Source organism: Hippoglossus stenolepis, chromosome 12 (assembly GCF_022539355.2).
Source record: "Hippoglossus stenolepis isolate QCI-W04-F060 chromosome 12, HSTE1.2, whole genome shotgun sequence".
Classification (NCBI taxonomy): domain Eukaryota; kingdom Metazoa; phylum Chordata; class Actinopteri; order Pleuronectiformes; family Pleuronectidae; genus Hippoglossus; species Hippoglossus stenolepis.
The window spans coordinates 20479392-20492154 of record NC_061494.1 but is presented as its reverse complement, the minus strand read 5'-3'; the positions used below and the strand labels follow the sequence as shown (position 1 = coordinate 20492154).

The 12763-nt window shown below is 42.4% G+C and overlaps 1 protein-coding gene across 4 annotated transcripts in view; it reads right to left on the bottom strand.

Annotated features, from left to right (window-relative positions):
* The window catches only part of LOC118118560 (echinoderm microtubule-associated protein-like 6), a 37978-nt gene extending 26504 nt beyond the window's left edge, over window positions 1–11474 (bottom strand). For all 4 annotated transcript variants that reach the window (XM_047342477.1, XM_047342479.1, XM_047342478.1 and 1 more), the window contains exon 1: window positions 9733–11474. In XM_047342477.1, the coding sequence (XP_047198433.1) occupies window positions 9733–9929 (197 nt within the window). In that variant the 5' untranslated portion in view covers window positions 9930–11474. The remainder of the gene's footprint in view (window positions 1–9732) is intronic.
* Window positions 11475–12763: the final 1289 nt, after the last annotated feature.

Genomic DNA, 12763 nt, shown 5'->3' with positions numbered 1-12763 from the left:
GTGTGTGTGTGTGTGTGTGTGTGTGTGTGTGTGTACGAAGAATAAAGTAGAACAGAAATAGAACAGGTGTGTCAGGCACAGAGCCCAATTGATCTCAGGGATGATGTCTGCTTCCGTGCACACAGACACACACACACACACACACACACACACCCTTCGACATCCAGTCTCCTCTTCAACCTGCCAGCCAATGAGCCTGCAAGCTGCCGCGGTTGCCATGACGACCACATCGCCAAGGGCACGGGAGCCGAGGACTGAGCAAAACAACCGTAGAGTCAAGGTCAAACAGTACAACACACACACCTCACACACCTGGTTCATTCTCTTTGTGCCTTATTAATCATACATGATTTTATTGACACTGTAATCACCTCCGTCAAGGAGATTATGTTTTCGTCTGTGTTTATTTATTTGTTTGTTTGTTCGTTAGCAGGATCGCACAAAACCTGCTGAACTATTTCCATGATATTTTATGTAGGGGTGGGACGTGGCCCAAAGGATCCAAATAAATGGTCTGATCCACTTCTCTCTCGCTCTCTCTTTCCCACAGATATAATTCAACCTATGGCGATAGCGGTTGTGCACGTGGTCGCCCACGATGGTCGCTCTCACATGCAATAGACTCCAGAGACACACAGACTAAGGAGTGAAAGACAAGTTATTATGTAAGACGGACAACTGCATTGATTACACAACTTCAGCTGAATGAGGTTTGATCGTCTGCGTGGACGGTAACAACTTATAAAAGGATTGCACAAGCATGTGATCGAGCACGTGGCAAAGTGCAGACAGCTGTAATACAGCAACGGAGCAAAACACCAAGTTAGAAAACTCTTATATTATTATGAGATGTGTAAGAAATGTTTTTCTTCATTAGGAAACTGTGACAGGACAAATTACAATATGGTGCCGACACAGTTCAGATAATTCATAGGAAGACAATGTGGATGTGGAAATGCATCGTCCATCTTTGTTTACAGTTTATGATTTCCTACAGAATGTTTTAGGTATTACAGTTTAGTTACTTTTTGGACTATTTTTAAAAATTCTCTCATTTTCCTTTTGTCTTTTTTCACTCAACTTTCGGCATCTTCTCTCTGTTTGTTGAAACCACAGCAGTCAGAGGTCTCTCTCTCTCTGACACACACACACACACACACACACACACACACACACACACACACACACACACACACGGATTCCCTCTCGGTTATTTATAGAAGCTGCAGTGATTTCACTGCCTGCTAAAAACAGATCTGCTCTCTGAGCCAACAGTTTGATTTATAGATGATTTACCTGCAGAGACAAACACACACATCAGCAGATGGAGATGGAACCGTTAGTTGAGGATTAAATACAATATATTATTTATATACTGTATTGTATATTATTAAAAATGCTTCTTTAAATAAGGTGTTATTTAAAAAAGTTATTCTATTAGATGACAAAGTACAGGAAGTTCAAACGCTTGAATGTTTCTGTGGGGCCGACAGTTCAGACATTTAAACAAAACAAACTGAGTCGTAGACAGCGTCTGTTTCCTGCAGATCAAAACCCCGTCTGAGAGCGAAGAGGCACCGGGAGGCTGCAGCTGCTGCCAGCAGGGAGATGTGACTGACACACACACGCACACCCACTTTAATAGAGCCAATTAAACTGGAATGAACACACATCATCCAATGAATATTGAAAATGCCAAATGAATAATAAATTGACTCTAGTTCTCCGTGTGTGTGTGTGTGTGTGTGTGTGTGTGTGTGTGTGTGTGTGTGTGTGTGTGTTTGTTTCCTTCCATTGCAATAATATACTCGTCTCTCCTTCCAACCTTTTCCTTTCTTTGTTTCTGCATCTTCCACCATCAGGACAGATTCACAGAAACAACACACTGTGACCTCTGACCTCCGCGGTGCTACATGCTGCTGTGGTTGACGAGGCTTGTTCTGTTTTTACTGGAAGCTTTAGAAAAAACAGACATTTATTTATAGCAGGTGGTGAAATCAGGACAGCTTCTATAAGTAGCCCAGAGGATCTCCTCCTCTTTGTGTGTGTGTGTGTGTGTGTGTGTGTGTGTGTGTGTGTGTGTGTGTGTGTGTGTGTGTGTGTGTGTGTGTGTGTGTGTGTGTGTGTGTGTGTGTGTGTGAGCTTGTCGTCCATGTAGAGGTAATTGAGAACTCTAATAATATTTGTATACCTGACAAAGCTCCTCTTGTTTGTAACAGTTATTCTACAAATACGCAACGTCAACATCAAATTAATGGTTTGTAGAGTTTCCTGAGTAGAGAGGCAGTTAAACGTGGATCTGTTGGTTCTGGAACATTCAGAATCACATAATCATCAAGAAAACAGACAAAATCCTGAAGAGAAAGATACGTAACACAAAAGATGAAGTTTGTGACCTGTGCCCATTGGACGGCACTAGTTGCCTATTTGACAGAATCAGACTTCTGTCAGTACTCTGCCTTCATTTCATCATTAATTGTGAATATCTTCTGAAAGCTTACGGATACGGACTAAACAGATGAAATAGAATGGGACCATAATTTACTGAACATCAGCCGTATTGAAGAAGACTTGAAACTAGAAACTCCTGCTTCACTTTCAGCAGCAGCAATTCTGCTCGTGGCTTTAAGGGAAATGATGCGGTGAGCAGTTTGGCTCTGTGAGACGAGGAATGCTGCTCGGAATCAGTTCGTTCAAGAGGAAACTCTCATGTTTTCTGGCGATTTTTCTCAATGGAAGCTGCCATGTGGAGAAATGTGTGGGAATATTTATTTTTACAATCGCCCCGAAAAAGTTGCTGCTGGGTATCTGCTTCCTCCAGGGAGATGTGGATAAGACGTCTAATAAAGGCCTGCGAGGAGAGGAGAGGACATCTTCCTCAAATAAAGTCGCCATCTTCTCGTCATTCAAAGTCACGATAAGGAGTTCAGTCTCTCGCTCTGCCCTTATTCCTATCACTTCACTGTAAGTAGCTTAAATTCAGTTTCCAGACCTTTTCAGAATTGCGCTGAAGAGTGACATAACACCCCGAGGGGGTTTGTGTGCGTTTGAGTAAATCCGTGTGTAGGAAAAGTGTGTGTTTCAGTGCGTTCAAGTGCCAGCAGATTGTGGGAACATTTGTGGCCGTGGGGCAGATTGGCGGTGGGATGCTGGACAGATCATTTCTTAGTCATCAGCTTAATAAAGACCACTGAGCTGTGAATCCTCAGAGCCACCAGGCCTGTGCTGCTCGCTGCTGCCATTAACACAGCAACATATCTGTATTAAACAAGGCTTCAATGAATTGATTCCTCTGCTTTTCTGCAACAACTTTGTGAGAAACTGAACAAGACCTCAGTCAAGTAATGACTCAATTCAAGCTTCTGACTGTCTCGTCCGTTGTGTGGGAAACACTTTCAGAGGGTGGGACGTTAACCATACATGCATTTTCCAATCTGACCAGTTAGTCCTCATCCTTGAAGTGTTTTCTAAAGCAAAACTTTAAATGTTGCTTGAAAAAGTTTTCAGCAGCAGCGTCTTCTCAGCCTTGCTGCCATTAAGTCGGAGAAGTGAGCTTTTGACCACAAGGTCACCGATCGATGCCCAGTGGATGAATCTGGGCAGATAAAGTGAAAAGGCTCCTGTCCCTTTTTTTCATTGAGGTTCCCTTGAGCAAGGCCTTTGACCTTGACTGCTCCGGTAGAGCAGCTCAGTGGCAGCAGATCAGACCAGGTGGGAAATGTTTGTAATCCTGAAAAAACAGCTCAGCTCTTAGTGAAGCTTCACTGAATAAACGAGGATTTAAAAAAAAGATCATCAAGCAAAGATGTAATGTACTATTTCACCCACAGAGGGCGGGTGCTATACAGTAAAAGGGAAAACAAAGACATATATTGTCATAAATTCACGGCAGGCGACGCAAATGCTCATATTTAAATGTGCATAAATACTTGTGTGACGCAGAGAGAGCCAATCAGTGTTGAGATTCTCCTGAAGTTACAGAGAATCAGAAATGGACGACACCCCCGAATGTCGTACATTTTTAAACCCAGTCTATGTTCTGAACAGCTGATATGAAACGTCTTATGAACACAACACTGCTCGGATTTGTTCTCCGTTACACCAGCGTGACTCAAGCCTTTATCCTGATTTCTGAGTCAAAACAACATTAAGCTCCAACAGTGGCTGCAAACATTTTCTTGACTTCAGCTCACACAACACCCTTCAGCCCCGAAGCACAACAGCACACAACAATGCATCACTGACCGCTGCGCACGGCTGCCAGTCCTGCTGCTTACAGCGATGACTACAACGATGCTAGCCCCCTTCTTCAACAGCTTAGCCAATGAGCTCCCGGTGAGAGGGATATGAGCTACGCTACGCTCCAGAGGACTCCCTACCTTCAGGCACACACACACACACACACACACACACACACACACACACACACACACACACACACACACACACACACACACACACACACACACACACACACACACTCCATGCCCCTGGTCGCCCTGCTGGTCAGCCTCAGCTCTGTAATTAGTGTTTCTGGAAGACCTGGTTTTGTGGTCGCTGAAGATGAGGATGAAGACGATGATGATGATGATGAGCCTGCAGGTCCCAGCCTCTCTACTCTCAGTGTTAATCGATGCATAAAGTTCAACACTCCCTCAACCAGCAGTGACCCACACACTGGATTTAAATCACAGGGAAAAACTGTCTGTTTAACACCCTGACAGTAACAGTTAGTTATTAAACTGTAAAATCATTATTTATTGGTTGGCGATACAAATTGTGTCTGTCTATCTATCTATCTATCTATATTATCCATCTATCTATCCATCTATCTATCCATCTATCTATCTATCTATCTATCTATCTATCTATCTATCTATCTATCTATCTATCTATCTATCTATCTATCTATCTATCTATCTATCTATCTATCTATCTATCTATCCATCCATCCATCTATCTATCTATCTATCTATCTATCTATCTATCTTTATAAAGATATTTCTATCTTCATTCCTGTTTCAGTACTAAAATCTAATTTCATGCTTCACAATTCTGGTGCAGTGATGAATCTCTCTCAGTCTCTTATCAACACGAGGTCAGTTCTTTGGGTTCATTTCAATTCAAGTAAATTAAAAAACCTGAATGAAAGTCAACAGATTGTTTTCACTCGTTTCAGTGAGCGACTCAACACGAGCTGTGGTAAAAATAAACTTGTTTTGCATTTTTATAAAGATGGTTTCATAGAAATAAACTGAGTCACTAGAAAACTGGAAAATAAATATTATTATGAAACATGAGGGGATTTGGTAAATACTACTACTAATTTTAAAATGTAATCATTACAGAGCAGCTCAGTGTGTGTTTGTGTTTGTGTGTGTTTGTGTGTGTGTTGCATATGTCTTGTGTCTCTTGGGTGATCTGCATGTCAACCAACTCCCTGCAGCTGGAAACACAAACAGTTGTGTGTGTGTGTGCCTGTGTCTGTGTGTGTTGTGTATATGTAAATATGTGTGTGTTCTATGTTTCCACAGTGTCGTGTCTCTTGGGTGATCTGCATGTCAACCAACTCTCTGCGGCTGTAGACACCAACAGCAATGCTTTGTTTGTGTGTGTGTGTTTGCGTGTGTGTTTGCGTGTGTGTTTGCGTGTGTGTGACCTGGGAGATCACAGTTTTTTCTCTGGAGATGTGACATCTACAAAGCTCGTCGCTAAACTTGATAACGTTGTCTTTGGCGAGTGGACACAAAACAAATTCAGTTTTTCACTGAGCCGAGAGCCTTCGTGTTCTCTGTTGCTTCTCTACCGTAACACAAAGACAACTGAGGAGACTTTAAAAGACAAAAAACGTCAATTTCAAAACAAATACTTGCTGGTGGAAAATAGAAACCGTCACTGACCTGAACGACAACTCATCCCGACCTGGTTCATTTAACGCTGTCGAGCAGAAACACCATCAAAACAACACAACAACTATAATGAGGTCGTTTGGTTTGGTTTACTTCCTCCTGAGCGTGTGTGTTAGTCGGTCAGGTTCTGCCTGCAGGCGACCAGAGGGAAGTGGGACAGGAAAAGGAAAGAAAGAAGAGACAGAGGACGACAGAAAAAGAGAGAGAGAGAGATGGAGAGAGAGAGGGTGTGTACTGATGAAGTGAAAATACAAACTAAAAGACATCCTTCAGCCACAGTTCCTCCTCATTCATCACCTCTGAACTTCTGCCATTCACAAATATATAATTAGAATGTCTCTCAGTAGAACTCATACCTTCACCAAAATCCAGATAGAAGTATATATGTGTAATATAAGTCCTCCAGTATGTATATGAATTATTCTCCAACCTTGACCCCTCTTTGCATCCTTTGCCAAGTTTGGAGTGAAACATCAACTCCTCCTCCTCCGCAGCATTCAAATCTTCTTTTGAATCCAAACCACAAAGTTTTAAGAGGATTTAAAATGATCTGGATTCAATTATGAATTTGTATTTGTTGAAATGATGTTGAACTCTGACCACAGTCTTCATGAAGTAAAGAAGGACCATGAGCCGCTGAGAGCAGGGAGAGGATTTAAACCGAAGTCAACAACGAACTGTGTGGAAGAGAGAGTAAAGTGAACAGATCTGAAGTGAGCTGGAAACTCCAGCTCTTTACAGCTGCCATGATAATCGCCGCTATTCAGCAGCAGCCCGACGCTTCGCCGCAAGACGAGCATAAAGGCCGATCGCCCCCCGGGAGGGCTCGGCTATGAAAGACCCAATGAAAGAAAAAGGCAGTCCCACTCTCTGCCCTTCAGAAGAAACTAAACATGGATTTAATGCGTCAACATGGAGCCTGCAATTACTGAAGTGATCCATCAGGCTCGGAGAAAGAAGAGAGAGCCGTTATGATTCAGAGCTCTCAACACACTGAGCGGCACAAACTGATTTAAAACCAGAAAAAACGCTGACGAGGAAGAAAAACTCAACATCCAGCTTCACTAAGTGTTTCATTTCTAATCCTACAAATTCATATTTTATAGGATCATTCAGTTTTAAACAAATTAAAATATAAATCACCAACACTGTCACCAGGTTGATTGTAGATAACTGTGGGTTCAATGAGCTCTAGGTCAAGCAGTTCTTTAGCATTGCTTTGACCTTTGACCTTGTGAAAGTTGCTGACCTGGTGACTGATCACCACAGACATGAAACTTTGAATGAAGGTAATAAATCGTTGGGAGCAGCGGCTGTTTGAATTAAACAATCTGGTCTCTTTAGATTCACATAAACACTCTTCACTAATTGAAAAAGCCGAATCGGCGACAGACTCATGTAAGTTCGAGTATTAAACTGTTCTGGTTGAGGTTTTTCTATTTTCCCCACTCGGGACCACAACTCATCACCATCCATCACAGTGTAATGGTGCGTTGGCAGATTTCCATGGTGACGGTGGTGCCAGTGGTGATGAAAAGGCCTCTGACTGCATCAGACCGGACCAGTGACGGGGATGTTTCCTGCAGCCGGTGCTAACAGTGCTAACAGCGCTAACAGTGCTAACACCACTGATACGAAGTCTGTTCAAATCCTGAGTCTCTATCACTGAGAACAGACAAACATTTGAAAGATGGCCGACCTGAGCGGCGCACGGGAAAACAAAACATATCAAAGTGGAAATCACATCAGAGTCAAGAAGGTATATTTGGTTTTCACCCTGTTTGTAAAGTTTTTCCGTTTGTCAGCAGGATTACGCAAAAACTACCAAAAGGATTTTAATGAAACTTGGTGGAAGAAAGAACTAAATAAAGGCAGATTGAGGCGGATCAGGACAAAGAGGCAAAACCCAGGATTCCCCCCCACTTTCTTCAAATTATGAGATGTTTTTTGATATTTTTACTGATTTCCCACAGAAAATGTCATGAATCCTGATGACATTTTTTGGTCAGACTTAGAAGACTAGGTTTCATGGGGGCTAGTATTTTTCTCAGCTGCGGTGGGGTAACAAGTAAAGCTACAAATCTTCAACTATCTATCATGTGGATTCAGTAGAGAATCAACAGTTTATATGAATCTATAGGAGTTAGAGAACTAGGTATAATGAATGTAGCTCCTCCAGATGCAGCAGTGAACCCGCAGTCGGCCGTGAGGGATAATCTGGCACAAACACAAATTTAACACTTCTATCAGAGCACGAGCGGCTGAGGCAGCATCCAGCTTTTCAATTAGTGCCTCACACACACACACACACACACACACACACACACACACACACACACACACACACACACTCGGTACCGCAGGCTGCAGCTGACTGGCCTGATGTATAAACTGTCCAAACACGCCTGCTGCTCTGATGACTCATGGGCTGTTTAGTGTTGGTGAATACATCAGGTGTGTGTGTGTTTGAGCGTGTTAGCATGTGTGTTAGCATGAGTGTAAGCTTGTGTGTGAGCTTGTGTGTGACCATGTTATTATGAATGAGTGACCTCAGTGAAACATCTTCCTCCTCTATTTGCTCTAATTTCCTCTCATCAACACAGGAAATCCCTCTTTCTTCTTTCGCTTCTGTGACAACGTCAGCGAAAAGTTATTTTTGAATTTAACTGAAAAAGCTCTAAGTCCAGTGTGGCCTCTCTTTTATCTCTGGGTTTGGTCTCCACCACTTCAGCTGCTAATTGCCCCACTGTGTTCAACAGCTGCTGCTCACTGCAGGAAACACAAAGTAAAGTTGTGCCGCAAAAACTATGAGCTAAAAGAGGCTAAAACGATCAGAAGCAGAGTTTTTCTGTGATTCTTTGAGCGAGAACCTGTTCAGCGTTGTTTCTGATTTGGAAACAGAATCTGGATTATATAATTATCAGATAATCCCAGATTAAAGGTGTTGGGTGTTTGCTTAGTTTTATGCTCTGAATTTTTTTTTAATTAGTTCATGCAGAGCCACAAGCTGCGCTGCAGGGTTTAAAGGGGTTCCCAGGTTTCATGGAAACATAGTTCATCTTGCATATATACAAAAAAACAATCAAATATATAATTGAATCAGTGTGGTTTAAATGTGTAAAGAATCAAATTTTCTCCCAAGCTCAGTTTTCAAAATGATGTGTTTACGTTTGAAGATAAAGTCCAGACGCGTTTCTCTGTGGAAACTGTTCACTAACCTGCACTGGATCTGAAGCAAATGAGCTTCACTGAGGTTCGAGGCAAAACTTTATCACTGACATTAGGATAAATTGTAATTACACTGCAGATAATTATAATGAATACCTGTAATCAGAGCTAAAAGTGATGTTTTTCAACTCAACGATGATTCAAAAGTGACAGAAGCCTCACAGTTTAGAGACGGAACCATGTGACGAGTCAGTTTCTCATTTTAACAACAATAAATGTCCATGTTTACAGTTCTGCTGCTTTTTATCCCTGCTACGATCCACGGTGAGATCCTGAACCTCCATCTGACTATTGGTGCCACAACCAGGACACGCGTCCATCAGGACTGTAGAGAAATGTCAACGTTTAATGCTCAGATTCTCGTTAGAGGTCCTGCTCCTCAGAGGAAGAACCTTTCTCCTGTTTCCTCACAGTTTTAGCTCCACTACTTGTAACACACTTATCATCATATTGGAGATGCAATGAACATTGTGTATTTAAACTGTCACATAAGATTTTATATTTGAAGTATTTATGAGTATGATTTGGCTGCTGAAATGACTATTCACCAGTAAATAGTTTGAACTCAAGGATCCAGGTGTGGCAGCAGTCCTACCTGATGATGTCATCGTTGTGCCCCAGGTAAAACCTCTGGCTGTGCTCTCTGGTGTTGTAAACCACGCCGACCCCGGCCACGAAGTACACCACCTCCTTCCCGGCCGTGTAGTACAGGTTATTGCGGCACTGGTGGCCCCGGTACCCATAGACCCAGTCCAGTCTGAGCCGGCAGCCCGGGGCGCTCCGGTCCGACATGGCCACTCATCTGAGGGTCCACACCGTCTTCGCCAGTTCGCTCCTGAAGCTTCCTTTGAGTCCAAGATCCTCCAGAAGAACAGGGTTCTGATCAGGTCACTGATATTTCACTTGTACAAATAACCTGATGAGCGTTGGTGCTCCTCTTCAGATTATTCTGGTTATTTCCATGATTAAATGTTTGTTTAAATCAAGTATTTAATGTCATTTTCTGTTAAAGGTTAACGAGGGAAAATGTAGATGTTCCTCCACTCTTCATTCTTCTTTCCCCAGAGGACAAACTCAAACAAACAAGATGGAAAGAGATGAAAAATCTTATAATAATCTCAATATATTTATATATATAATTCTGCTGTAACCTGCAGACCTTATTTTTTCCTTATGAAGCATCTGTCATTTAATATGAAGCATCGTCTGCAGCTTCACAACAAATAAACTTCTCACACACTCAGTTATCATGTCTCTGTAATATTTCCATATTTCCATAATCCTCTGTCACTGTTCACCTCAGAGCTGCAAATGAATGAGAATCATTTCACAGTTAATTCTGCTGACACGACGCTTTATGACTCTACTGCGGGTTGAGTGTAATTTACTTCAATGTTCCTCAAGGGACTACGAGTCTTTTTATTGTTCTCTATGGTGAAGTTACAGCTTCAATCCTATCAAATATTCATTATTCATAACACGAGACCAACTTCTCTGTATCCATCATTCAGTTATTTTAAGGAGCAGGAAGCCTCAGCCTGGAACACTCTCTGCTTCACGCCACCTACAAACACAGATAATATTTCTATCCTCAGCTTTCAGAAAAATGAAATATTATGATGCAGAGACAGAAATAAAGAAAAGACTGAAACGCGTGTGGAAAACTTCTCCTCGTGTCCAGGAACCAAAGAGGCAGAGACACTGTTGGAATAAAAAAAATAAAACACAGCAAACTGATGGAGGATTCTGCTCCTGGAGAAAAATAATCCCTCCTGACACTAATCCTCGACCTCGGGACCAGCCATGGTTACTACAGCACGGGAGCTTTCTCTTTTTTCTCCTGTGCGCTCACATCATCCCTTCCGCGCAATAACGCACGGCGGCGCGGGGAGGCGGCTCACGGACCCATTCACAAATCTGTGCGCGAGTAAAAAAAAATCCACCAGAGTCACAGGGACGTGATGTCAAATGATCCAGAATCACAGAATATAAAAAAAAAAAACAGGCGGATTATTGTCCCCTGGGAGACGCTCGGACAGATCCAGAGAGGGAGCGACTGAAACCAGTGTTTAATCCCCGCAGATGGTCCAACTTCAGCGGGCAGAGGAGGGGAGAAGCCCCGGGCTCAGACCGCAGCATCCCGGCCGGATGACGAGTGAGGAGAGTCCCGATTCCCGTTGGGAGGAGAGCATCCTCCCGCTGTCCCTCTGACCACAGACAGACAGGCACACAGACAGACAGACAGACAGACAGACAGACTCAGCTGACAGGACACCGGACTGCAGACCCTAATGGAGACCCTCCCTGGACGCAGAGTCTCATCACTGTGGTGTTTTCTTGCTGGTTTTCGGGCTGAGATGCAGAAACATCAAGAGAAGCAAAGAGACATCACCACACACTGTTTCCACTGACGACCCTTACAAAATAAAAGCTCTCTGAGTGAGGGGGAGTAGAAAGGGCCAAACCAGGAGGAAGCTCAGGTTTAGACTCTAACCCAGCTAAATGTTCAATTAAATTCAGATTCAAATCACGACATTATCTCTTTACATAGTAAGGTCGAGGTGTAAGAATATTATCGAGACACACAACAGTTTCCACAACGAAGAAACTCCCTTTAACAGGAAGAAACTTCTATACTTCAGTACAGTAAATACTACAGTACTTTTCAGAGGGTACTTTCCACTGCGCCTGACGACAGCTCTGATTCATCTGGTGACCCCTCTGAGGGGCCGGACCCCCAGGTTAGGAATCACAGGAATTAAACCGCTGTAAAATTATGGACTATGGACCCCAAAAACTGTTTGTGTTCCTTCCTGACCCAAACCACACGTTTCTACTAAGTTCCGTCTAAATCTGTTCAGTACTTTTTGCCGATTTTCTTACAAACCAACAAACAAACTGACCGGTGAAAACATAAGCTCCTTGATGGAGGTAATGAAATATGTGACAGTTTCAAAATCACTGAATTTGTGACCTTTCATTGTATTTCTGCAAATGCATTTGATATATATTATTATACTAATGTACTTCTGCACATTTCATATTCAGTATACTTTTAGCCGACCTTTCATATTTATCTAATCATCCTTTTTTTTTTACTTATAGATTCTGATTATTTGTTCCACCACAGCTGATTTTCATGTTCTCTTCACAGCATCTTTTACTTTTATCTCCTGTCTAAGTTCTCACCTTTATTTTAACTAAATGTAAATATTCTAACATTAATCAATTAGTCCAGTCGAGATCTTTGAAAAACCTTTAACGTCAACATCCTGAAACACTTTGATTAGTTTAATTCAAACTCATCATTAAAATAATTATATATTGAGCAAGAAAATCCCGTCCTTTATTTTGAAGGTAACGTCTCCCCACATCCGCTCTCATTGTGGTTATTTTTCACGCGCTTGTCACAGCTCGCACTCGGGAGGTAACCACGACGCACGAGAGCGCGCGCACGGCCGCAAAGGTTTGTGGGATTTTGTGTTTTTATTTCTTAGTTTACTGTTGTTCTTGTGTTTTCACCAGGAAGTGATAAAAAAAACTACAAGTACCAGCAGCAGCAGTGATGGAGGAGCTGTCCGCGGTGCTGAAGTCAGGAGAGAAAGTGATAGTTTCATTTAAGGCAA